The 27,892-nt window shown below is 42.2% G+C and overlaps 1 protein-coding gene and 1 long non-coding RNA gene across 5 annotated transcripts; one reads left to right on the top strand and one right to left on the bottom strand.

Moving 5' to 3' along the window:
* Positions 1 to 48: 48 nt before the first annotated feature.
* On the top strand, positions 49 to 26,000 carry ACTR6 (actin related protein 6). Of its 4 annotated transcripts, XM_084794382.1 has the most exons (11): positions 49 to 205; positions 3,739 to 3,856; positions 5,240 to 5,308; positions 8,554 to 8,677; positions 9,613 to 9,748; positions 9,858 to 9,914; positions 17,167 to 17,265; positions 17,357 to 17,435; positions 20,391 to 20,562; positions 23,031 to 23,169; positions 25,424 to 26,000. In XM_084794382.1, exons 1-11 carry the CDS (start codon positions 138 to 140, stop codon positions 25,551 to 25,553), a joined length of 1,191 nt encoding a protein of 396 aa, XP_084650508.1. In that variant the 5' UTR covers positions 49 to 137; the 3' UTR covers positions 25,554 to 26,000. The 4 variants fall into 4 exon arrangements, with proteins under 4 accessions (XP_084650508.1, XP_084650510.1, XP_084650509.1 ...); XM_084794384.1 differs by lacking the exon at positions 5,240 to 5,308; XM_084794383.1 differs by lacking the exon at positions 9,858 to 9,914.
* Positions 12,593 to 20,364, bottom strand: LOC311604444. The gene is made up of 2 exons (XR_014781494.1): positions 17,626 to 20,364; positions 12,593 to 12,822 (listed from the first exon to the last, which is right to left on the bottom strand). It is a non-coding gene; the product is annotated as an uncharacterized lncRNA (long non-coding RNA).
* Positions 26,001 to 27,892: the final 1,892 nt, after the last annotated feature.

Raw genomic sequence — 27,892 nt, 5'->3', positions numbered from 1 at the left:
TGCCAGGGTAACCGGAAGTTGTGCTACGGCCACGCCCCCATAAGAACCATAGAGTACCGGAAGGAGTCTGAGCTGAGGTGATCCTAGCCGTGCCGGGGAAGTAAAAGGGTTTCAGTTACAGCCGAGTGGTTTCCGAAATGACGACCTTAGTGCTGGATAACGGAGCCTACAACGCCAAAATCGGTTACAGCCATGACAACGTCTCGTAAGTGTTCGTGGTCCCCGAGGGACAGGACATGTGCGCCTTGTGATTTCGCAGGCTGTGCTCTCCGACTTGAGCGATCCTCAGACGCCCTCGCGCGGCTCCAGCCTCAGCCGAGGGGTGTTCGCTTTGGCGCTGGGTTGGTGGGTTTGATGCTTTGAACTGAAATTGATTTTGACTTTTGTTCGGGGCCGCGGGGATCCGAAAGTGGAATGTATGTTTCGTTTGGTAACGTGAAATAGGCTTCTCAAGATTGACCGAGGGATGCAAAGACAACGCTTAGGAGGTTCCAATAATAGTGGACAACGTTTTGAGCACTTTTGCGGGAACGCAATAACAGGTTATCATCGGATCCTCAAAAGGTTGTGACGCCCTCCCCAACTCCCATTATTGTAAACCCCACAACATTAGAGTCCTGGGAGTTTGAAGGCATTGGGCAACCAATTTGAATAACCCGGTTGGTAAAATCGGAAACGATACAGTGACGTCTTAAAATGTATTTTGTAGCCAGGGTGCAGTGGTGCACGCCTGTAATCCTAGCGCTCGGGGAGACAGAGACAAGCGGATCTCTCTGAGTTCGAGGATACCCAAGGCCAAGAAAACAACAGCAACAAAAATGTGTTTTGTAAAAAGTGTACGTTTGAATAAATAGTATACTTTTTCTCCGTACTCGAGCTGGAACCCAGGAATTTGCATATGACGTAGTACCCTTCCGCAGAGCAACACCACCAGCTGCCTTGTAGCGCTATGTGAAATCTAGGATAACCTTAAACTTACTACCTCCACTTCTGAGTGCTAGGATTACAGCTGAAGGCCGTCACTTCAGGCTTAAGTGGGCACTTGACTGAATTTATTCTCTCTCTTCCTCCCTCCCTCCCTCTCTCCTTCCCTTCACGCTAGGTGTTGAATGAACCCTTGCATAATGAGCAAGCACTGCATTACTTAGCCCAACTCATTTGACCGTATGGGCTCCAATAAGATTTTTCTTTCCAGTAACAACCTGGTACATGGGCTTGGTGGGATGGCTTAATGGTTAAGAGCCCTTTCTGCTCTTCTAGAGGAACTAGGTTCAATTCCCACTACCTACCTGGCAGCTAACAACTGTAACTCCAGTCCTCTGGCTCTGTGGGGTCCAGGCATACACCTAAATGGTGCACAGACATACATGCAGGAAAAGTGCTCATACACATAAATAAGTAAGTAAATAAATAATAAAGTCATACATGTAGGAAAAATACCCATATGTAAATAAACAAACGTGCATATAAGTAGCACTTACACAGAACAGGATTTGGGGAGTTGTTTTTGGTTTTTTTTTCAAGACAGGCTTTCTCTGTGCAACAGAGCGCTGGTTGTCCTGGACTCTCTTTGTAGACCAGGCTGTACTTGAACTCACAGATCTGCCTGCCTCTGCCTGCCACCTGGGATTAGAGGCATGCACCATCACTCACGGCCATTTGTTTTGTCTTTAGTGTGCCAGAGAACGAATCCAGGGCTTAGCAGGAGCTAGGCAGTTGCTGTACCCCTGAACCATAGCCTTCTCCCTCTTGTAGTTCGTTATAGAGCCAGGGTCTCACACTGTGGCCTGAGCTTCCCTAGACTTCACTGTGTAGCCTAGGCAGGCCTCAAATGCATGGCATTTCTGTGGTGTGCTTTACAACCGAGCCACACCAGTTCTTCCTCCTTCTCCTCCTCTTTTTTTTTGATTTTTGAGACAAGAGTTTCTCTGTGTATAGCCTTGGCTGTCCTAGACTCGCTTTGTAGACCAGGCTGGCCTCGAATCACAGAGATCCCCCTGCCTCGGCCTCCCAAGTGCTGGGATTAAAGGTGTGCACCACCACGCCCGGCTCCACACCAGTTTCTTCTAAGAGACAGAATCTCCCTGTGTTGACCAGGCCAGTTTTTAACTCCTGGCTCAAGTGATGGTCTTGCCTCTGATGCCCAAATATCTGGGATGACAGGCAATATAACGCGGGCCTGGCCTGTGGTGATTTTAAAATCATGCCTTTCAAGAACATTTAAACAGGCAGAAAAATGTTGACAGTGTATAGTAAGTGAGAATTAGCACAACCTTTTTAAAAAAATTTATTTAATTTTATTTCATGTGCATTGGTGTAAGGCTGTCAGATTCCCTGAAACTGGAGTTACAGTTGTGAGCTGCCGTGTGGTTGCTGGCAATTGAACCCGGGTCCTCTGGAAGAGCAGCCGGTGCTTGTAACCACTGAACCATCTCTCCAGCCTGGCACAACCTTTTATTGGGTTATCACAATATCATGTTGTGTGTATGAGTGTATGCATACATGTATGATAACGTCTGCGATTTGTCTTCCTGTCTATGTTGTTCGCTGGTGGAGGTCAGCATCCATCGTTAAAGGTAGTGTCTGCCTGGCACAATGGAGCATACCTTTAATCCCTGCACTGGGGAGGCAGTTCGAGGCCGGCCTGGTCTACATATCAAGTTCCAGGCCTCACAGAGCTCCATAGTGAGACCCTGTCTCACAGAGCAAAACCATAGAAAATAAAAAGCAAACAAAACAAAAATTTAAAGTAGTTCTTAATTTTGCACTCGGTGGCATACTGGTGGTGATTAAGAATCAAGCTTCTTGGAAGCTTGTGTGCCAAAATTTTGAACCTTAACTTTATTAAGGACGTCTACTTTAGGGCTGGAGAGATGGCTCAGTGGTTAAGAGCACTGTCTGCTCTTCCAGAGGTCCTTGAGTTCGATTCCCAGAAGCCACATGGTGGCTCCCAACCATGGAACTCAGAGCCATCTGCCTGCCTCTGCCTCCCAAGTGCTGGTTTTAAAGGCATGAACCTTCACGCCTGGCTTCTTTAATTCTCAATAAGCTTTTGTTTGCTTACTTTCCAAATAAGTGAGAATAAAAAGGAGAAAAGGAAAAACCCAAGGTCGGGCGTGTTGGTGCACATCTTTAATGCCAGCACTCGGGAGGCAGAGGTAGGCGGATCACTGTGAGTTCCTGGCCAGCCTGGTCTACAAAGTGAGTCTAGGACAGCCAAGGATACACAGAGAAACCTTGTCTCAAAAACAAAAAAAACAAAAACAAAAACAAAAACAAAACAAAACAAAAAAAAAAGAAGAAGAAGAAGAAGAAAGAAAAAAAGAAAAACTCAGCTCTGGCCATCCTCCATACAATAGCCAGACCACGTCCACCCAAGGGTTCTTTAAGATCTGTTGGGAAAGACAAGGGTTCAGTGCAGAGCCTGTTAGCAGCAGTTCCTTACACTCAGCGAGCCAAGGGCACTGTTATAGTTGTTACTCAGGAACAGTGAGAAACGTGAGTACAATAGTCTTCTAGCAGACCAGGCTGGCCTCGAACTCACAGAGCTCCTCCTCCTTCTGCCTCCCTGAGTGCCTGGATTACAGGTGTGCGCCAGGGTGCCTGGCTCAGTGCTAGTACTTTTTATTTTGGTTGTGAGCCTAGCCTTTAATGGCTGAGCCATCTCTCCAGCCCAAGTACTAGTACTTTTTATCAACTAAGTATTTGGAAGGTGATTCTTTATTTCTTTCCATCTAGGGTTATTCCCAATTGTCAGTTCAGATCAAAAACGGCTCGTCTTAAAACATTTACTGCTAACCAGATTGATGAGATAAAAGACCCTTCAGGACTCTTTTACATCCTTCCTTTCCAAAAGGTAATCCCAATTATGTTTCATTTCTGATAGTATAAACCTATAATTGTGTGGATGGGCGTGGGGTGTTTTCCAGAGTTGTCCCTTTCTATACTGTTGGAGCAGGGGCTTGTCTCTGCCACTGTGCTGTGTATTCTAGGCTAGCTGACGCTCCGGCTTTCAGGAGATTCTCCTGACTCCCCCTCTCGTCTCTCCAATAGGGGTGCTGGGATTAAAGGTGTGTGAGCTGCCGCAGGTTCTGGGGATCAGATTTGCATTGTCAGGCTTGGACAGTAAGCACCTTGAGCCAACAAGTCGCCTCTCCAGCCCTATAAACCTACACTTAACGATATTTTTAGTTGCGCCTGTGTGATGTGTGTGTGTGTGTGATGTGTGTGTATGCATGTAAGTATGTATTCATGCATGCATGTGCACATGAGTGAGGTGGATGCTGGCAGAGCTCAGAGGTGGCAGCTGCCCCTGGGGCTGAAGCTATAGGGCACAAGTGGAAATGTTTGTAGATGTCTAAGGAAAGTTTGTTTCAGTTGTAATTAAGATCTAATTAAAATGACTGGGCAGCAGTAGGGCACACCTTTAATCCCAGCACTGGGGGAGGCAGATCCTGAGTTTGAAGCCAGCCTGCTCTACAAAGCGAGTCCGAGACAGCCAAGGCTGCACAGAGAAATCCTGTTTCAAAAAACAAACAAAATGGAATTGAAATTAAATTGTTTAAAAAAAATTATATTGTTTTAGTAACAATAGCCACAATTTAGCTACTCATTAGAATACTGGATTTTAGTTGAATTAAAACTAGATGGTATTCATGCTCTATATGTTGGCGTGCTATTGAACCATTGGCATCTTAGTTACTGTTCCCTGTGTGCTTTTGAATGTTTAAAAGAACGACCCATCTATAATCGATTTGACAATTGTACAGCATTATGTAGGAAATGTTTACCATTCAGAGATAGAAAGCCAGTGATTTAGAGCATGTTAACCTGATTTTCCTTTTTATGTTGTGCATGTGTGATATGAGCACTGACCCATGCAACTTGTGTGTGGTGACCAGAAGACACCAAGACAGCCTCGGGAGTTGCTTCTCCACTTTCATCTTTATGTCCCTTCGGGGATGGAACTCAGGTCACCAGGCTTGGGAGGCGAGCTCCTTCACTCCCTGAACCATCTCTACCTTAATCTTTTTGGTTTCTTGAGACAGGGTTTCTCTGTGTAGCCTTGGCTGTCCTGGACTCACTTTGTAGACCAGGCTGGCCTCGAATCCCCAGAGCTCCGCCTGCCTCTACCGGCTTTCACCTTTAATCTTATGTTTAAAAATTATTAAAATATTCTTGATAATTAAGGTTTTTAATTTTATATTATTACTATTATTATTATTTTTTTTTATTTTAGGGCTACTTGGTGAATTGGGATGTCCAACGGCAAGTTTGGGATTATCTTTTTGGAAAAGAAATGTATCAGGTAACAAGTTAGAGTATGTATTAAAATCTATTTCTGTGTCTTTATTTAAATAAAATATAGGATTTACATTCACAAACTTTCATGTTAACATTTATAAACTTATATATATATAAGGTGCTTGGATATAGATTTTTCTAGATTTTATTTATTTATTTTTGGGAAAAGGGTCTTACTATGTAGACCTGGCTGGGCTTGAACTTTGCTTCATAGAACTGACTGGCCTCAAAATTTGCCTTCTGAGTGCTGGTATAAAAGATATATATATATATGCCTTTAGTATGATCTTGGAAATACTTACAAAATACAAGTAAATAAAAACTCCAGGTCAAAAACTAAGTGGAGTGCAGATAACCTATGTGAAAGTCAGTATTAAATTTTTACTTCTTAGCCAGGTATAGTGGCACATGCCTTTAATCCCAGCACTCGGGAGGCAGAGGCAGGCGGATCACTGTGAGTTCGAGGCCAGCCTGATCTACAAAGCAAGTCTAGGACAGCCAAGGCTACACAGAGAGACCCTGTCTTGAAAAACAAACAAACAAAAATTACTATTTTTTTACTTCTTGTTTTTACTGTTCTTTTCCCTGTGCTAAATCAAACCCATGACATTTTTGTGTGCTGGGTCATTCCTCCATCATTCAACTACATCCTCAGCCCGATATTTTGACTATTAACCAGACATGTTCCATACCCTTTAAAAAATATATTTATTTATTGTTATGTATATAGTGCTCTGCCTGCATATACACCTGGACACCGGAAGAGGGCACCAGATCACATTATAAATGCTTGTGAGCCACCATGCGGTTGTTGGGAATTGAACTCAGGACCTCTGGAAGAGCAGTTAGTGTTCTTAACCTCTGAGCCATCTCTCCAGCCCCCCATACCCCTTTTATGTTACAAAAAGATACGTTTGCCTGTACATCTGAATATGTAGTTCTTGCAAAAATTTTATGGATTTTTAAAAAGTTTTTCTTTTGAGACAGGGTTTCTCTGTGTAGCCTTGGCTCGCTTTGTAGACCAGGCTGGGCTCGGACTGACAGAGATCTGCCTGCCTCTGCCTCTCAGAGTGCTGGGATTACAGATGTGCACCACTGTGCCCAGCTAAAAATGATCTTTAGAAAAGAATTCACTGTATTTTTTGGACTGTAAGACACACCTGACCATAAGACACACCCAGTTTTTAGGGCAGTAAAACAAGAAAAACAGTAAAAAAAAAAAAAAAAGCAATCGAACCATAAGGCGCACCCTAATTCCTCCACCACCACTTTGGGGGAGGGGGGAAGATGCCTTATGGTCCGAAAAACACAGTATTTATGTGTGTGTGTCTGTGTGAGTGTATGCCATGTGTGTGCATGTGTCTGTAAGTGTGTGTGTCTGTGTGTGTGTATGTGAATATGAGTGTATGCCATGTGTGTGCATGTGTCTGTAAGTGTGTGTGTGTGTGTGTGTGTGTGTGTGTGAATATGAGTGTATGCCATGTGTGTGCATGTGTCTGTAAGTGTGTGTGTGTGTGTGAATATGAGTGTATGCCATGTGTGTGCATGTGTCTGTAAGTGTGTGTGTGTGTGTGTGTGTGTGTGTGTGTGTGTGTGAGAATATGAGTGTATGCCATGTGTGTGCATGTGTCTGTAAGTGTGTGTGTGTGTGTGAATATGAGTGTATGCCATGTGTGTGCATGTGTCTGTAAGTGTGTGTGTGTGAATATGAGTGTATGCCATGTGTGTGCATGTGTCTGTAAGTGTGTGTGTGTGTGTGTGTGTGTGTGAGAATATGAGTGTATGCCATGTGTGTGCATGTGTCTGTAAGTGTGTGTGTGTGTGTGTGAATATGAGTGTATGCCATGTGTGTGCATGTGTCTGTAAGAGTGTGTGTGTGTGTGTGTGTGAATATGAGTGTATGCCATGTGTGTGCATGTGTCTGTAAGAGTGTGTGTGTGTGTGTGTGTGTGTGTGTGAATATGAGTGTGTGCCATGTGTGTGCATGTGTCTGTAAGTGTGTGTGTGTGTGTGTGTGTGTGAATATGAGTGTATGCCATGTGTGTGCATGTGTCTGTAAGTGTGTGTGTGTGTGTGTGAATATGAGTGTATGCCATGTGTGTGCATGTGTCTGTAAGAGTGTGTGTGTGTGTGTGTGTGTGTGTGTGTGTGTGACTATGAGTGTGTGCCATGTGTGTGCAGGTGCCCACAGAGGCCACAGGAAGTGTTGGATCCTCTGAAGCTGAAGTTACAGAGGGTTGTGTGAACTGTCTGATGTGGTTGCTGAGAACGGAAGTCCAGTCCTCAGCACCCAACCACTGCTCCATTTCTCCCGTCCCTGAGAATTGATTCTTTTCTTTAGATTTATTTATTGTTACTTTATGTGTTTGGGTGTTTCCCCTGCACATATGTCTACGCACTATAGGCAGGTAGTACCCATAGAGGCTAAAGAGGATGTCAGAGCCCCTGGCTGGGATTCGAACCTGGGTTCTTTGGAAGAACAACTGCTGAGCCATCTCTCCAACCCCAAATTTTATTTTATTTTTTTTTAACAACTGTAATGTAACTATAGATAAACTGAGAGGATGGTCAAAAATATGGGACAAATCTCCTCCAGTGACCCATGGTGTTAAAAGGAAAGAAGCCCAAGGCAAAAATGAGGCTGAGGCGTCATCTAGTCGGCAGGAAGAGCTGCACCATGGGAGACAAGGAGCCCTGGCTAAGCTTGTGGACACTGTCAGAGCACATTCACGAGTACATAGGGGCCACAGGGGGCGAGCAGTGTCCTGGGTCCCAAACCTGAACTTGGAATTGCCAACACAGAAAAGGCAAAGAAGAGACCAGACAAGGCTCCATGTGTACTTGGAGTTTTCTGCACATCACAGTTCTCCAGGAAGGCCTTGGGGAGCTTCTTGTCCTTTCCTGCTTGTAACAGGGGCAGCGGCTTCACTGCTTGGGTGGACTCAGCCCTTACTTTGTCGTTCACAGTTTGACAGTTTGGCCATTCATGTTAAATTTTATCTTATCAAGTTGAGGATGTGGCTGGACTTTCTGGGTTCAAATCCTAGCTATGGCTCTAAGCGAGTCTATGAACGTGGGTAATGTACTCAGTTTTCTATGACTCCATTTATGCATTAAATGAAGATTAGAATCAGTAGTGTTAAATGAGGATTAGATAATCTTGTTTATTATAAACACACACAAATACATAAAACAAACTTGATTATAATCACTATAGATGATAGAACTTTGGGTTTTTTTCTCCCCTAGGTCGATTTTTTAGATACTAATATTATTATAACAGAGCCATACTTTAACTTCACTTCAATTCAAGAGTCAATGAATGAAATTCTATTTGAAGAATATCAGTTCCAAGCAGTATTAAGAGTAAATGGTAAGTGAAAAGCGTTTATGACATTAAATATGAGTGTGGTTATGAGTGGGGTAAAGATGGCAGTTTTTAGGTCTGAAGGAAGTAAAACACAGAATTGTTATTTTAAGCATAGAACTTTAGTTTGGCTAGTGACACAGGCCCATAGTTCTGGCAGCTGGGGAGGCTGGGGCAGGAGGATGGAGAATTCACAGCTTGCCTGGACTACTGACCGAGTTCCAGGACAATCTAAGCAACTCAGTGGTCGCCTGCTACAAAGTAAAAAGAGGCTAACTGCTCAGTTCCAGGACTACCAGCGCTGTAGTTAGCTTCTGTCTCCTGTCCCTCCTTTCAAACTAAAGTCAGCAGTGACAGGAGAAAAGGATGCTATTCTTTCTTTTTTTACTTACCATATAAGTGTGACTTTTAAGAGTTTAAACACTGAGATCTTAAGACAGCTAGAAAGGGACTGGAGAGATGGCTGAGCATCTGCTGCTCTCACAGAGGACCCAGCTTTGCTTCCCGCCCCCACGTGACGTAACTACAAGCACTCGTAAGTCAGTGCCCTGGCCTCTCCAGGCACCTGCGCTCATGTGCACACACACAGACACATATACATACTTAAAAATAAAATCTAAAAGACAGCCAGAAATACTTTCAAGAGTTAACAACTTTTTTTAAAATTAAAGGCTTTTTTGTTGTTTGTGTGGTTTTATTGTTGTTGTGTGTTTGTTTTTAGACAGTCTGTCTGCATAGCCCTTGCTGCCCTGGAACTCAGAGATCTGCCTGCCTCTGCCTCCCCAGTGCTGGGACTAAAGGTGTGTGCTACCACACTTGGCTTAAAGACATCTTTTTTTGTTAATGTTTCTGTTTTTGCCTTAGTTTGCTACTTTTTTATTGTTTTAAAATGACAATATATTTTAATGTATTCATTCTTTTCCTCATCATCCTTTTAACAGCCGGTGCTCTTAGTGCACACAGGTATTTCCGAGATAATCCTTCCGAATTATGCTGCATCATTGTAGATAGTGGCTATTCCTTCACACACATAGTTCCCTACTGCAGAAGCAAAAAGAAAAAAGAAGCGATTATTCGGTGAGCTACATTTAATTTTTATTTAATCTCTCATTTTATGTCAGTCCCATGTTATTTCTTAGGATGAAATGTGTGATAACTGAACCTAAGTTGAATTCTTTTCTTTTAGGATAAATGTGGGCGGAAAACTCCTAACGAACCATCTAAAAGAGATCATATCCTACAGGTAACACTTGGCTTTGAACTTGGGGAGGATGAGGCCCCATACACCCAGCTGGAGGGTGATGTCTCCCATAAGCACAGTACTCTGATTCTTCATCAGTACCAAGCTTATAACATCTGTGTGCTACTTTTGCTGTGCTTCAGTTTGTCTGCCCTTGCTTAAAGTCTAAGTCTAAAAATTCAAAACATTGTGATTATATAAATGCTCTGGACTGTTGTCAGTTGGGCTTGATTTCAGTATCCTGCAGTATTTAATTCTCTTCTCCAGTAAGGTGAAAAGAAGCACATTGGGAAGAGAGAAAAGGTTAAGCCAACTAAGGACTTAAGACTAACAGGGCTGGGGCTAGAAAGATGGCTCAGAGGTTAAGAGCACTGATTACTCTTCCAGAGTCACATGGTGGCTCACAACTATCTATATGGGATCTGGTGTCCTCTTCTGATGTGCAAGTGTACATGCAGGCAGAACACTGTGAATAATAATAATAATAATAATAATAATAATAATAATAATAATAATAATAATAATAATAATAATAAAAACAACTAACCGGGCTGGGCACAGTGGCATATACCTATACTACCAGTGCTTGGAAGGCTAAAGCAGAAGAATCAAGAGTTCAATATTAGCTTTGGGTTACAGAGTCACACTTATATGGTAAGTAAAAAAAGAAAGAATAGCATCCTTTTCTCCTGTCACTGCTGACCTTATTTCAGAAGGAGGGACAGGAGACAGAAGCTAACTACAGCGCTGGTAGTCCTGGAACTGATCAGTTAGCCTCTTTTTACTTTGTAGCAGGCGACTGCTGAGTTGCTTAGATTGCCCTGGAACTCGGTCAGTAGTCCAGGCAAGCTGTGAATTCTCAACTCCTTCCTCTACAAAAGACTGCATTTATTTATTTTTTGTTTTTGTTTTTGTTTTTTGCTTTTTGTTTTGAGACAGGGTTTCTCTGTGTAACAACAGAGCCCTGGCTGTTATGGACTCTCTTTGTAGACCAGGCTGGCCTCGAACTCACAGAGATCTGCCTACCTCTGCCTCTTCTGCTGGGATTAAAGGTGTGTGCCATCACCACCCAGCAAAAGACTTTAAAGAATAAATACAGATATAAAAGTATTTGAAGCAAAAGTAACAAAGTATTCAAAGTATAGATTTTCTTATTAACAACTTCAAAAATTTTGAATAAAAGCATACAGTAAGGTATACAAATCATGAATGTATGACGCAATAAGAAATTTAAAAATAAACTATTTTCTATGTAACAAGAAAATAGTTGAGCTGGGTGTGGTGGCACATGCCTTTAATCCCGGCCCTGGGGGGGGGCGGGGCAGGCAGCAGAGCAGGTCTATTTGTTGGTCTGAGACCAGCCAAACCCTATCTTGAAAAAACCAAGAGAGAAGGGGGGGAGGGGGCTAAGAGGGGCTGAAGGAGGAAGAGGAGGAAGAGGAGAGGGAGGGAGGGAGGGAGGAGGGAGGGAGAGAGAAAGAAAGAAGGAAAATAGTTGAATCACAAGAACAGGGTAAGTTTTTTGTTTGTATGTGTGGGTTTTTTGTTTTTGTTTTTTGTTTTTAATTTATTTTGGGCTGGCAAGATGGCTCAGGTGGTAAAGGTGCTTGCTTAAAAGTCTGATAACCTGAGTTTGATTCCCAAGACCAAGTGATGGAAGGAGAGAACCAATTTCACAAAGTTACTCTCTGATACCTATGCCATGGCACACTTGTGTGTGTATGCACATACACACAACATAATAAATAAAAATAAATTTAAATGACATTTAAAAATGTATATGTTATTAAATCTTTAAATACATATAAAGTAGTTATACATAATCAGTGGGTACAATGTGATTATTTTGATACATGTATAAGATTATATATCATTATCTATCTATCTATATCTCAGATTAGGATAATTAGGATATCAAAATCTTTTTTTTGTAGGGGAGTTGAGACGGGTTTCTCTGTAGCCTTGGCTGTCCTGGACTCAGTTTGTAGACCAGGCTGGCCTCGAACTCACCGTGATCCTGCCTTGGCCTCCCAAGTGCTAGGATTACAGGCGTGTGCCTCCAAGCCCAGCTTTTCTTTCTTTTTTTACTTATTTATTATTTATTTTTATGTATATGAGTACTCTATCTACATGTACACCTGTATGCCAGAAGAGGGCATCAGATCCCTGTATATATGGTTGTGAGCCACTGTGTGGTTGCTGGGAATTGAACTCAGGACCTCTGGAGGAGCAGACAGTGCTCTTAACCTCTGAGCCATCTTTCCAACACCAATTTTCAAAATCTTTACTAATTGTTTTAGAAAATGTAAGTTTTGCTGGGCAGTGGTGGCTCACGCCTTTAATCCTAGCACTTGGGAGGCAGAGGCAGGCGGATTGCTGTGAGTTTGAGGCCAGAGTGGTCTATAAAGAGAGTCCAGGATAGTCAAGGCTACACAGAGAAACCCTGTCTTGAAAAACAACAACAACAAAAGAAAATGCAAGTGTTTTGAAATGTAGTTGACCTACTGTTCTATAGAGCATTAGCAGGTCCTCCCCTACCCAAGAGCACCACGACATCCATTGTCTTCTCTCCCCCTCCTACGCACCCTTCCCAGGCTCTCGTCACCGCTCACAGGATATGTGGTTTGTTTTTTATTTTGGGGTGTGTGAGTGTGTGTGTGTGTGTGTGTGTGTGTGTGTGTGTGTGTGTATGTGTGTGCAGTGTATATGTGTGTGAGAGAGGTCAGAGGACAGCTTTATGGAGTGATTCTCTCCTACCTTTAATTGTCATCTCAAATTGATCTCAGGCCGTAGGGTTTGCACAGCAAGCATCTTTGTCCACTCACTGAGCCATAGTCCTCAGGATAGATTTTGACAGCTTGTACAAATAGAAAAGCCTCAGAAACACAAACAACCGAGGTAGCCATAAATCCTAGAAACAAATGGAAGCAGATGCACCACACTGTGTTGGTCAGCTTTGAGTTAGTCTACAAAGATGTGCAAGGTAACGAGCTCAGTCAGGGGAAGTCCATTTTATCTTTCATTCCCAGAGGTTGGCTGCATGGGGCTTGGCTCTACGAACAGCGTTAGGCCATTGGCAACAGAATAATAGCTCATGTCCTGAGCACTTGGTAAAGGAGGCCTGATGGCTGAAGACTGGTGGCTTGTTGGCACAGAGGGAGCAGGAAGGGGATGGTCCTAGCATCCCTTTGAAGGCCATGTTCTCAGTGACCCTACTTCCTTCCGCCAGGCTCCATCTTCCGGAGCACCAAGCCTGTAACAGTTGGGTCTTAGGGGCGGTCCAGGTCCAACGGTAGCACATATATCTGTTCCCTGCATGATTAGAGTAAGAGTGCTCGTCTGACCCCTGAAGAATAGTTCCTTGCTAGAGAGTTATTTCAGTGATTTCTCAGGGTGGGAACAAATACAAAATGCATAGAAATTTAAAGCTGAAAGGATACAAATGGAGACTACCCAGCCATAAGAACATGTTAGCTTCCTGCAGTGATCACAGCTTCAGTTTAGTTAATGGTTTATTTAGGGACTTGGAAGGTGAATGAACGCAGACAGATGATTCTCATGGGACCCGCTGGAGAAAATAGTGTCTTAAGTGCCTTTTTATAATGCGCCTTTACAGTGCACATTAGTGGGTCACTCCAAAGACGCTGCTGCAGATTGGTTGTGTGGACCTTCTCACTGACTGAGCCACGTTTCCGTGAGTGGAAACCACGTTAAACCATGGGACACTCAATATCTCAGAGTAGGAATAAACAGTGAGGGAAGCCGGGATAAGAATACCCATGCTTTACTGACTCTTAGGCTCCGTTCACGTGTAATCTCTGGAACTGACACGAATCTTCCTCTTGCCACCTGAGAACTGACATAGCCAGCTTCCCATCTCAGTGGTATGAAGGTGACAAGGTGAAATTAGCCTATAATGCTTGTTTAAAGCAAAGGAAGAAAGCAAGTTTTAAAAGTTCATTAACTACAAAGACTATCGTAAAAACTTTACAGATCCTATTGTGGGCACTTATTTCACAGAGAAAAAGGGGACCTTTAGTGCCTTTTCATATATGAACAGACTGAGTGTGAAATAACTCGGCTGGTAGATTGTGCCTCAAACCTGTCTATAATTATTAATTAACATGTAAGCTTCTTTTCCTGAACTAAACTTCCAAACTAAGGAACATTAGTAAATAGACCTTAGTAGATTAATTTTATTGACTATATTGCAGTAAAAATAAAAACCCTACATTTAAAACAATAATAATGTAGCGGGGCATGATGTTGCATGTCCTTAGACCCAGCACTCAGGAGGCAGAGGCAGGTAGGTGAATCTGTGAGTCTGACCAGTCTGGTCTATACAGTGAGTTCTAGGGCCTACATAGTAAGAACCTGTCTAAAAACGACAAACAACAGCAAAGAATAATTGCATAGGAAAATGTTTAAGGAATAATATTTAATTGAAAATATAAATGTAGCATATAATAAAGTCCATGTGCAAAGAAAAATATTGAAAGGAAATGACCTCATTAAAAAAGATTCCTGTTTTTTGTGTTTTCTTTAATATACTCCTCAAACTGTTTATATTCTGTGTATTGTATGCGGATTAATATACTTGCTAATCAGAAAAGACAATGACAAGAGTGAAGACATTCTAGTGAGAGTCTACTGAGACTGACTGAGGGACAGTTTACTCCTTGGTCAGATAAGACCATGTAACTAACACCTGTTTTGAATTCCCTTCTCTGTAGCCGAACTGACATCTGCTCTTTAAGGAACAGTGTACAGATGTAATGTAATAATCAAACTGTGTTGTTGTTGTTGTGTTGTTTTTTGTTTTGTTTTGTTTTTTGGTTTTTCAAGACAAGGTTTCTTTGTGTAACCTTGGCTGTCCTAGACTCACTTTGTAGACCAGGCTGGCCTCAAACTCACAGCGATCCACCTGCCCCTGCCTCCCGAGTGCTGGGATTAAAGGTGTGCGCTACCACGCCTGGCTCACACTGTGTTGTTATAATGAATAAAAATCCCAGATTTTTTATTTTACCAATAAAGACTCAGGAGCCAGGTGCTGGGTGAAAACCTAGCTCAGAGAGGCAGAAGACAGCACCAGCTGACCTTCCTACTCAGACAATGTCTCCATGCTGTCTTAAGTGCCGTGTCTTAAGTGTCTTAAGTCCCTCCTTTCTACTTCCTGTGCGTATTTCTTCTCTATTTGTCCTCTGGACTTCCTTTCTCCATGTATTGCCCCCTCCCCCAACCCATGGTCAATTCCTGTCAATCTGGTTGCTTGCTCTGCCTGGGTTAACTTTATTTAATCCTGTTTGCAGAAAGCTTGGATTAAAGGTGTGCTTTAGAGCTGAGTCACACCACAAGTGTTACAGTTATATTTATTTAATTTAATTAATTTATTTATTTTGTTGTTGTTGTTGTTGTTGTTTTGAGACAGGGTTTCTCTGTGTAGCCTTGGCTGTCCTGGACTCGCTTTGTACACCAGGCTGGCCTCGAACTCAAAGAAATCTGCCTGGCCCTGCCTCCTGAGCACCACCACGACCAGCCAATTGAGACTCTTATATTTGTTTATAAAGCTTTCACAATCTGGAGCAGTTTAAGGCTGTTGTTAACCCTCCACGTTATCCTGACTCCATCTTTGTCAAAATCTCCAAGTTACTTGCATTTTAGTTCTTTCTGTGTTCCAGCTGAATCTTCTCCATCTCTCCTGCACCTCTGCCTGAGGCTGAGTCCTCTGCTTCCTCCTCACTCTTCCTCCTGGCTGACAGAAGTCCAGCCCTACTCTCCCCTGCTCAGTGCCTGGCTGGAAGCTGCTTTATTGGCATGTAAGGGGGATAGTTGGGGAGCAGAGTTTATCCAACATTAAAACAGGAGATTCTCAGAACAGGGATTGCAACCAGATATGGGGGCTACAGAAATCAGCATTTGAATTACACAATAACCTTATGCCTGCACCACAAGTACTTGTTTACAGTAAACAGGAAGCTCTAGGATCAAAGAGTGAGCCATGCCACAATTAGAAACAGGTTTTTACAGTTCATAATTTTGGGGTTTACAATGGGATTGGACATCTTGCAACAAAAGTGAGAATATTTTGTAAAGTTAAGGCTTGTTTTGCACATTCAAGAAGTTAATATTTCAAACTGGGTATGGCAGATTACACCTGTAACACTAGCACTCAAAAGATTGAGGCAGGATGATTTCCATGACTTCACGGCCAGCCTGGGCTACATAGTTAATTCTGCTGACTCAGACAACAGTGTGAAACTGTTTGAATGCTCATACACACACCATAAACTTATATTTTGATTTTTTCATAAAGACCTTTTTTGTGTTTGTTTGTTGGTTGGTTGCTTTGTTTTTTCAAGACAGGGTTTCTCTGTGTAGTCTTGGCTGTCCTGGATTCACTTTGTGACTAGGTTGTCCTCGAACATACAGAGATCTGCTTGCCTGTGCCTCTCTGAGTGCTGGGATTACAGATTTGTGCTACCAAACCTGGCCATAAAGATCATTTTTAAAAAATGCTTTCATTCTTTTTTTTAATGATTTATTTAGTTTTATGTACATTGGTGTTTTTCCTGCTTGCATGTGTTTGAGGGTGTTAGATCTCCTAGAAAAGAAGTTACAGATAGTTGTGAGCCACCATGTGGGTGCTGGGAATTGAACATTTGTCCTCTGGAAGAGCAGCCACTGCTCTTAATCACTGAGCCATCTCTCCAGCCCTCATGAAGAACATTTTTATTGAAAATGTAATTCTGGATTGTTTGGTGTGTGTGTGTGTGTGTGTATGTGTGTGTGTGTGTGTGTTTGCCCACCCTAGAAAAATGAGTTTTGTGCTGGAGAGGTGCCTCAGTGGTTAAGAGCACTGGCCGCTCATCCAGAGGAGCCTGGTTTGGTTCCCAGCACCCACATGTAGGCTAACAACTTTTCATTACTCTACTTCCAGCACCTTTGTCTGGGCTTGTGGACACTGCACACAAGTGAACAGGCATACATGCAAGCAAAGTACACATACATAAAATAAAAATCATTATTTAAAAATAATTGAAATGCTACTTTACGGTTATGCTCAATTGCTTCTCATCTTGTGTGTGGAGGGCTGGTGTGCACGTGTGTGCTGCGTGCAGATCAGAGGACAGCTTGTGGAAGTTGAGTCTCCTTCCAACTTGTAGGTCCAAACCCAGCTCATCCGGCTTGGAGGCAAGTGCCATGACGTATAGAAATGTCTCCCTGGCCTCATGTTATGTTACGTTGTTTCTCTTAGGCAGCTGCATGTTATGGATGAGACCCACGTGATTAATCAAGTGAAGGAAGACGTGTGCTACGTGTCTCAGGATTTCTACAGAGACATGGATATTGCCAAGTATGCATAATGCTGCCCTTCAGGTGGAAAACTGATTCTCAGGTAATGTTAATAATCACACAGCTTTACAGGTCTCTGTCTTGTCTTTCAGGTTAAAAGGGGAAGACAATACAGTGATGGTTGACTACGTTTTGCCTGACTTCAGTACAATTAAAAAGGGCTTTTGTAAGGTAATTTTTTAATGCCTTTTTTTTTTTCTGTGTATGGGTATTTTGTGTGCGTGTATGTCTACACACCAAGCATATGCTCTATGGGGATGTCAGATCCCCTGGTACTGGAAATATAAACAGTTGTGAGCCTTGAGCAGGTGCTGAGAATTGAACCTAGGTCCTTTAGTAGAAGAACAGCCAGTGCTCTTACCTGCTGAGCTATCCAGGCCCTCCACAGCAGTTAAAAACAAGACCCTTCGCATTATCTTCTAATCTTCATCTTCTCACGTGACAGCCTCGGCCACATTTGCAAGGCATTTCACATCCAGCTGGCTTGCCAGGGTCTTCCAGTGACTGCCTTCCTTGTAGCCATTTCTGTAGGCACAAGTAGATGCATTTATTAGTAAGCTTCTCACTAAGATCGCTGTGAAGGACAAACCCCATTGCATGGTCCACGTGTTAAGAAGCAGTTTATCTTTAATGCCAATGTAATTTCCCCTTGTCTTTGATCAGCTCAGGAAAAGACAGGTCTATATTTGGTAAATATAGAGTTTGACCTTCTGGTTACTGGCTTGATAAAGACTATTGGGAAATTAAAATTTTCAGCTCGGCTGTCATGTCACACGCCTTTAATCCCAGCTCTCTGGAGGCAGAGGCTGGTGGGTTTTGTGAGTTCAAGGCCAGCCTGGTCTACAAATTGAGCCCAGGACAGAGAAACTCTGTCTTGAAAAACCACCAGCAGCAACAATAACCACAAAATTCCACTCAGAAATGTAAGGAGACATGATAATGTTCATTTAGAATGACAGAAAATTGGCAGCAGCCCAAGTCTCTACTATAAGGAAGGTAAGTTTAATGTATTCATATAGTAAACCGTAATGAAAACAAAGTAAAGCTGTAGGATTACCATGGATCCAGCACAAAATGTAATGTTTAATAAGAAACAGTAGAAAAGTATGCACACTTTCAATCTGTTTAGAGTACATCACTAACCTAGTTTTATATAGTTTAAAAAGACTATGAAGCGATGAACAACAGATTTGAAAAGGCGTGGCAATTTATTTGTAAAGTAGCATCAAGCTGCTTAATGGGCATTTGGGTTTGGGGGTTTTTGTTTTGTTTTGTTTTTTGGAACAGGGTTTCTCTGTGTAGTCCTGGCTGTCCTGGAGTCACTCTGTAGACCAGGCTGGCCTCGAACTCACAGAGATCTGCCTCTGCCTCCCAAGTGCTGGGATTAAAGGCATATGCCATGGCACCCAGCCACTTAGGCTATTGTTAATTTGAATTGAGATGCATTAGTCGAGAATATTTGGAAATCTGAAGCCTTTTCTCCTGCTGGTAGAAGGAACAATAGCATATAGAGAGAAATAGAGTCTGTATTATCACTGGTGACAAACAGCAGAACTTCTTATTTTCTCTCTTCTCAGAACGAGGATGCCGGCTGAAGTGTAACCGGTCAGACCTAAATTGAGAATATCCTGTTATCTTTAGCCATTACCACTTTCTGCAGACCCATTATGACACATGTAAAGTAGCTGATGGTTTCTTCAGTGCTACTCTAAATAAATATAAAAAGTGGGGCCATTCAGGAAGTCATGGAGTGTACTGACCAGCTCTCCACAGCCTTCTAAATCCCTTCGTTTGTCTATTCTAAAAAAAAAAAAAAAAAAAAGGATTTGGAATTATACCCTTGAAAACAGAGACTTACAGATTACATATTAATGACTAATGGCACTAGAGTTGGCATTCAGCAAGGACACCAAGTGCTGGCTCTTCCTCCTGGCTGGATATTTAGTCCTGTAAATCTGTAAATCAGGGTTTTAACACAGCTGAAAACCTTTAATGTCTTTCAGTCTGTATCAGCGTCAGGTAGTTTTCCAGTATTGACACAACAAATGAATTATTCTTTGAACTTTTAAGCTAAATTGTGTGTGTGTGTGTGTGTGTGTGTGTGTGTGTGTGTGTGTGTTTAGTTTCCATTTGCTTTGAACAGGGTCTCATATTGTAGCCCAGGCTGGCCTCAGACTCGCACAGTCCTCGTGATTCACCTTTCCAAATGTTGGCACTACAGGTATGTACACTATTCCAGGCTTAGTGTCAGCTGTAAGTAATTTTGTGGTGTACAGAGACATTTTCCATTCCACTTAAGGCAGAACAATACTTCTATGTAGAGTAATGCTATTGTCTTACTACAGCAATTATTTATTGGGTCAGAAGGGACTTACATTTAGACCTCCCTTGTTTTCCCAGCGATGTTGTATAATTATCTGGAAAGTTTTATTTAACATTTACATGATGAGTGTTCCCCAAATGACAGCAAGCTGAATTGTTCATATCCAGGTTATGACGTAAGAGAGTGTTTCCAGTATGATACACCTTGAGTAAGTCAGGACCTTCCTGAGCCTAATTATGTCATGAGTGAAATGAGAGTATGTCTGTCTTAGTGTTATGTGAGCCTTGTGGGATAATGTACATAAAATGTCTAATGCGGTTAATGGCAGTGTGTCACTTTGCATGCCATTGTTCAGGAATATGTTGAATGCCTATCATATATTAGGTAGTGTGTGCTGTATTAAGTAGTGGCCGTGTGATAAATGCTCTAGGTTGTGGAGAACCACATATCTATTAAGGAAACAATTATATTGATATATGGGATAGCCATAGCAGCACTGGGTTTTGTTCTTTTTGTTTTGTTTTGTTTGGTTTGGTTTGACAGCCACCCCCCCCCCCCACCTATCCTGGAACTCACTATGCAGCCCAGGCTGACCTCAAGTTCACAGAGAAACCCCTGCCTCTGCCTCGTGAGCTGGTTTTTATTTGTGTGCGATAGCAACAGGAGAGAGAAAACCCTTTTCTAACTTTTCAGAATCTTGAGCATTGTGATGGTTGCTCTACTGGCTCTACACATTTCTAATTGTTATTTGTCCTATGAACGCGGCAAGGTAGCTCAAACGCCTCACCTTCCTTTGCTTTAAGCCAAGAGAAGAGATGGTGCTGAGTGGAAAGTACAAGTCTGGGGAGCAGATTCTTCGCCTGGCCAACGAGAGGTTTGCCGTTCCAGAAATACTCTTTAACCCCTCTGACATTGGCATTCAGGAGATGGGGATCCCAGAAGCCATCGTCTATTCAATTCAGAACCTACCAGAAGGTACGTTAACAACTGAAGAGAAACAGTTTTGAAAAGTCAAAGCCATAGTGCTGCCTCTTAAGCAGTTTCAGATAGTGACACCTGTGTTACTGGCAGAATTTTCCAGGTCCTATATGTTCTGGATCATAAATTGTATTTTTGCCAAAGTCATTATGATCTATTTAAGCATGAGTCTATTTTTCCTTAAGTATTAAATTGCTCTGTTCAGTTTAGATAAGTCTGTGGGTTTTGTTTTTGTTTTGGCAGTTTTGCTATGTAGCTCAGACTGGCCTAGAACTCAGAATCTCTCTGCTTCAGGCCCCTGAATGTTAGAATTATAGGTGTGTACTACAAGGCTCCACTGAGAGTTTTACCTAAATTTGCGCAATTGAAATTTAAAGGTTTTAATGGACTGCTTTTTTAGCAGTTGATAAGACTGAGTTATTCATTCTGTAATAAATGGAATAAATACAGGATTTTGTTTTTGTTTTTGTTTTTTCACACAGGGTTTCTCTGTGTAGCCTTGGCTGCTCTGGAACTCTCTTTGTAGACCAGGCTGGCCTCGAACTCAGAGATCAGCCTGCTTCTGCCTCCCAAATGCTGGGATTAAAGGCGTGTGCCACCACACCCAGCAATCAGGATTACTTTTAATAAGATAGACAGCTAGGTGGCCCAGGCCAGTTGAGTATGAGCCTGACAGCTGAATTGATTCCCGAGAACTTACATCAAGGTGGAAGAAGAGAACCAGTGTCATAGAGTTGTCCTCTGATCTCCGCACTTGCTCTGTAGCATGAATGTCCCTTCCTATCCTGAGTGTGTGTGTGTGTGTGTGTGTGTGTGTGTGTGTGTGTGTGTGTGTATGCTCAGGCACACACAAAGTAATAATAAATAATAACAAAATCAAAACGAGTGGATTCCAGTGTTTCATAGAGACTTCTGGATTCTTCTGAAGTACAAGTTAAGTAACTTGAGTCCTGGAGTTTTAGAGTGCTTTCATATCTTTCCTTACTACTTTTATTTGTTTATATTTGAGTGTGTGCATGCACCTGTATGAGTTTGTGTGTGTCATATGCATATATGTGCCCTCAGAAGCCAGAAATGTGGATCCGATGCCCTGCAGCTAGGGCTACAGGCAGTTTCAAACTGCTGGATTTGGGTACTGGGAACTGACTCAGATTTTCTTGGAAGAGCAGTAAATTCTCTCGGCCACTGAGCCGTCACTCCAGCCCTTTCTTCCTTCTCTATCAGGGACAGTCATGGCATTAGGAGGAATGTGTAATGTGCTTTCTTCTCACTAAAAACAATGTGAAAAGGAAAGTCAGCAAAGCTATCACATTTCACAAGTGATTTCCTGGTTCACATTTATGTGACGTTGTAGTCATGACACATGTAATTCAATACAGTGCTAATACAAAGCAGCTTTATGTTGGTGACTGGAAGCAGCAGGCGTGGGATTGCCAGTGTCCTTTACTTCTTGGTGGGTTTTCCAGTTGTGCTCTGTACGTTTTTTAATACTAGTTCACCTTATGATGCCTAGTGTTTACCATAACATACCTTTAATGTGTTTATTCACCCCTAGATTCTTTATTTAAAGGCTATAGATTATGAATGTTTTCCCCATCAAAGGTAAAGATTATGCAATGGATGTATCTGTTTTAGTGTGACAACAATAGAAATTTGGACTAACAATTTAAAAATACCAAGGGAGGTGGTTTTATTACAGAAGTTTATAATTTCATCTCTGCCAAAGACCCCCTTCGTTTTAGGAGAGAAGAATGATAATTATGATTCAGTGTCTGTCTGCTGCAGAAAGCTGTTTATATATGGCCTCTGTGCATGTATGATTCCTAGTCAGTAGCTCATCCACCTTAGTATCTTGTTTTAAAGACTTGGGAGGTCTCTCTACTGTCTCCACCTGTAATCGCCTCACCATGAATCTTAAAATGTGGTGTGGTAGTGCATGTTTATAATCCCAGTACTCTAGAGAATGAGGCAGGAGGATTACATTTCAGGCCACCCTGTCCTAGAGTGAGTCTTTGTCTCAACAACAACCCCAACTGCCCCCAGGGTTTCCCTGTGTAGCCTTGGCTATCCTGGACTCACTTTGTACACCAGGCTGACCTTGAACTAAGAGATCCACCCACCTCCCCAAGTGCTGGGATTATAGGTGTGCACCTTAATAATGAAGACAAAAATTGAAATTTAATCTCTTTCTTTATTTTGAGACAGTTTCTCTGTGTAGTCTTAACTGCCCTGGGCTTGAACTCACAGAGATCTGCCTGCCTCTGCGTCCCTGAGTGCTAGGATTATGGGTGTGTGCCACTGCACCCAGGAGAAGTTTCAAAATCTGAACAATAGATGGCAAGGTTGTTTGGTTTCCCAGACATACCCTGGTTGCTCCTTGTGCTCAGCTGAGTCTTTCGAGAGACAAGGAGATTTTCTAATGCTGTCTTTCTTCTTTTTTTCCCCTTTTTTTTTTCTTTTAAAAGAAATGCAGCCACATTTTTTTAAGAACATTGTTTTGACGGGAGGGAATTCACTTTTCCCAGGATTCAGAGATCGGGTCTACTCAGAAGTTCGGTGTTTGACGCCAACAGATTATGACGTTTCCGTTGTGTTGCCCGAAAAGTAAGTGTCGGTTTATAGAGGCCAGGGCCATCTTGCAGGAAGGAGGCTTGTAGAAGATGTGACTTTAAAGCTTGGCTCTCTTTTGATACTGGCAGATTTATTCCCCAGTGCGATCCTTGTTTTCTGTCTCTCAGAAATGAAATTTTAAATCTTAAGTGAGTTAGAAGAGATAGCATGTAAAGTGCCAACCACAACATTTGACACACGATGGGTGCTTAGTAACACATGCTCTTTCCATGTGTGTCAGTTCTGGTTCCAAGGATTTTTATAGGCAAAGAAACCAAACCGTGACTAGATTTATCTTAGATATACCACCTCGTGACAAGTTCTAGCAAGAATAGATGTTTAAGAATTGGCTTATTAAGATAAGCAGTATCTGGGCCCAGAGGGATGGCTTAGTGGTTAAGGGCATTGAGTGCTCTTCCAGAGGACCCAGGTTCAAATCCCCGCACCCACATGGCAGCTCACACGTGTCTGCAACTCCCAGGTCTGATGCCCTCACATAGATATACATGCAGGCAAAACACCAATGCACATAAAACAAGGGTAAATAAAAAAATATTTTAAAAAAGATACGCAGTTACCAATTCATAGCTTTAGGAATTTGTTAAGTTCTAAATGCTTCTGGTGAACCTTTATAGTTGACTAGACTGTTTTATTTGAAATAGTTGTGACGTCAGGTATCGTGGTGCTGGCCAGTAATCGCAGCTTTGGGGATTTAGAGATAACAAACCCAAGGGTTCAATGCCAAGCTCTGCTGAGTAGCAGTTGCGAAGCTAGCCTGCTCTGTGAGAGACTGTTTTAGAAAATCTGAGAGAACTTTTTTTTAATGTCTCCCACTCTTTTTATGAGAAACAACAGATAGTGTCATTTCAGCTTATGCAGTAAAAGTTGAGGTAGGTCTTCACAGCTGTGGGAATGGGCTTAAATATCATCCTACTTGGGGGTTTGTATTGGACATTGGAGAGAGAAGGCCTTGTGAACTCCTGCTCCCTTATGCCCTTGCTCCCACGTGCTGGGATTGCAAATATACGCCACCTATACAATTTCTACTTGTAGCTATTGGGTAAAATATTAAAGAATTGTTAAATGCTGGGATAATTTTGAGTCAGCAGTAATGTTCACAAGCTTGTTGTTATTGTGTTTTTTTTTTTAGTTTTTCGAGACAGGCTGTCCTGGAATCACTCTGTAGACCAGGCTGGCCTCGAACTCACAGAGATCCACCTCCTCTGCCTCCGGAGTGCTGGGATTAAAGGTGTACGCCACCACTGCCCGGCTTCAGTTGGATTTTTTTTTTTTTTTTTTATCACAAATTTCTTGGCAGTGGATTTTTATCCCGTTCATACATGTCTGAGGCCAAGGGACTGACACCAATAGACTTTCTTGTTTGATTCAGCGAATCATAATTGTCCATTTTTCCTTTCAGAAAAAAAATACCTGGTACAAATGTAAAGATATAAATAAGTGCATGGCACAGGCCTGTAATCCCAGCACTTGAGAGGCAGAGGCAGGAGGATCTCTGTGAGTTCGATGCCAGCCTGGTCTACAAAGCAAGTCCAGGACAGCCAAGGCTACACAGAGAAACCTTGTCTCCAAAACAAAACAAAAAAAGATATAAGCCTGTTAATAAAAGGTTGCAAACGCAGCACATGAGGGCAGCTCTCTTGACCTGTGTGATCTCAGCTAGGACAAAGAGGAAGAGAACTTAGTCAGCACTAAGCATGTGTGGTACAGAAAGCTAAGCAAGCTGAGTGCTTGACTTGGTCAGTTTTGCCCGCTGTCCATCCTGCATGCGATTATCAGCGTTGCTTTATAGCAGCCACAGCACAGACTGAAAGTGTTGCTGAGACAGCTGCTCAGTCCACACTACAGCACAGCTGCAGGGTAACTTAGAGCCTCCCGTTCCCGTATCTAAGGTGGGATTTACCCAGAGCTGGCCCATGGCTTGCTGGGAGAAACATTAGGCTAATACATCTTTGCTTCAGTTTAGGCTCACAGTTAGAACATATTTCCCGTTTTATTTATCACCAGATTTTGCTTATGTTCTGGGGTTTCCACTAAAAGTAGAAAGGCCATAAGTAGGGCCATGGTGGGTGGGGGACCAATCCACTATGTGGTGAGGAGGAGCTCATCTCTGCAACATCAACGAGAGTCCATTAAGTCAAGCAGAACTTTGGTCTTTTAGTTTGTATTCGACATTTGCTCTATGAATCGGCGGTTGGTGGCTGGGTTCATTTACTGATCTCTGTTTCAGCCCTATTACTTACTCCTGGGAAGGTGGAAAGTTGATATCTGAAAACGATGACTTTGAAGATATGGTGGTTACAAGAGAAGATTATGAAGAAACTGGACACAGTGTCTGTGAAGAGAAATTTGATATTTAAGAAACATTTCTGAAGGAAAGATTAATTTCAAAGTTCCTTTTAAAGGAGGTTAAGGACTGTGTTACTTTTCATCTTGAACTTATATAAATATTCAGAGTCATGGCTGGTGTTCGCAGGCTTCCTAGGTAGATTATTAGAGTAAACTGTAATTCCACCTGCATTTCATTTAGTGGTTAGACTGCTATAACAATATTTATACTGTTTGTTAGAATATGTTACTTTTCATGAGAAAGTAAAAGAGTAAATATTTAATTCCTCATACTTGAAAGCACAAATTTAAATAGCTCACCAGTCAGTTTTCCTTAGAAGATACTTTGTGTAGTTTTGACTGTGCTTGGCTAAAGTGTTTACAGACCAGTAAGATTCTGCTCTCTTAGAACCAAGTAGTTTATTTAAAGTTTGTTATTCTTATTTGTACATAATAAAGTTGGAAAGACCAATATTAAATATATGTGCATATGTTTATTTTTTTACTTAATATAAGTTTGAAAGAGTGAAGATGTCTGTAGTATTTGTGGTCATCACTGTTTTGCAGATATGTATTGCTTTGTTTTAGAAGTTCTTTTGTGTGACCTATAGTAAACATATTAAGACAAGATGCTTAAGATGGGCATGGTGGGACACACCTATAATCCCATCCAGCACTCGGAGGCAGAGGCAGGTGGATCTCTGTGAGTTCGAGGCCAGCCTGGTCTACAACGAGAGTCCAGGACAGCCAAGGCTACACAGAGAAACCCTGTCTCAGAGGTTGGTGTCAGGGAGATGCTTAGTGACAGCACACTTGCCTAGCATGCACAGGGCCCCAGGTGTGAGCTCCACACTGCCAAAGCAACAGCTTTCCAATGTAAAGAGTGATTCGGGCAATTTCCTTTAATTAAAACATGCCATTTTGGAGGGAAGCTTCTTAAACCTCAAGAAGAACTTGAGTCATAAAGACTTAAAAAGCAGGGCTGGAGAGATGGCTCAGCGCTTAAGAGTACTGTTTGCTCTTCCAGAGGTCCTAAGTTCAATACCTAGCAACCACATGGTGGCTCACAACCATCTATAATGTGATCTGGTGCCCTCTACTGGCATGCAGGTGTACATGCAGACACTCACACATAAATAAGACTTAAAAAAAAAAAAAGACTCAAAAAGTAAGCAACTCAAAAGTCTCAAAAAGTCCCTAAAACTTAGCAGAGTCACAAGGCCTCTTCCTTCCCAGCATGTATTAATAGTAATGACTACTGAGAACATACTTTTTGACCTGCATGTCACAGAGAGCTAAGGTTTCATCTTTGTCTGAGTTGTTATCCATGCTGGGTAACATGGGTAACTGAAAGCTGTGCTTTCATTGACACAGCTGCTTTTGAGACATCCATGCTCCTATATGTAATCCCTTACTCATCTTCCTGTAAGGAGTCCCAATAAACTCATTGGTTCAGCAAGTTGAACCTTGGCGATATTGTTACTCTGATCTGTTGCCCATTCCCTATCTCGAATGAGACTTTTTTTTTATGCCTCACCCCAAATAGTGTCACACAGTACAGTGACGTTATCAAATGGGTGAGAGAGGTTGCTTGTACTGCATGTGTGACAGACAAGAAGAGCACATAGGGGTCTTGTATCTGTAGAGGTCAGAACTGTCAAAAACAGAAAAAGCGTGCTCCCTAACACAAGGATGGATAGCTGCAAGGAGAATTAAACTAGATCCTTATCTCTTACCCCTGCACAAAACATAACTCCACATGGATCAAGGGCCTCAGTATAAGACCTGATCCCCAAATTTGTTACAGGAGAAAGTAGGCAATATGCTTGAACTTCAAGGCACAGGAAAGAACTTTCTGAACAGGACCTGTCAGCATAGGCATTAGGACCAACCACTGACAAATGGGACTTTGTGAAACAAAACAAAACAAAAGTCTTTATAGCCTAGGTCACAATCATTTCAAGAAGAGGCAGCCTACAGAATGGGACAAAAGAAACCTCTGTCAGCTGTATGTCTGACAGAGGATTAGTGTCTGTCATATGCAAAGAGCAACAAGTTTTCTTTTTGGGAGGGCTCAAGGAAATTTGAAAAATGGTTAAGTCAGCCAGGCATGGTGGCGCATGCTTTTAATTCCTGCACTCAGGAGGCAGAGGCAGGCAGATTGCTGTGAGCTTGAGGTCAGCCTGGTCTACAAAGCGAGTCTAAGATAGCCAGGGCTACACAGAGAAACCCTGTCTTGAAAAACCAAAACCAAAAAGAAAAATGGTTAAATCTTAAGAAAACTAGTTGTAAATGCAGTGAAAATGCATGCTTAAATGAAGCTTTTACTGGAACAGTGTGAAAGGCTGGACCAATTGGAATCAGTAGCTTT

The sequence above is a fragment of the Acomys minous genome (assembly GCF_964271855.1).
Source record: "Acomys minous genome assembly, chromosome: 9".
In the NCBI taxonomy this organism is placed as follows: domain Eukaryota; kingdom Metazoa; phylum Chordata; class Mammalia; order Rodentia; family Muridae; genus Acomys; species Acomys minous.
Note: the sequence above shows the minus strand (reverse complement) of the source record. Positions and strands in the feature narration are given on the sequence as shown.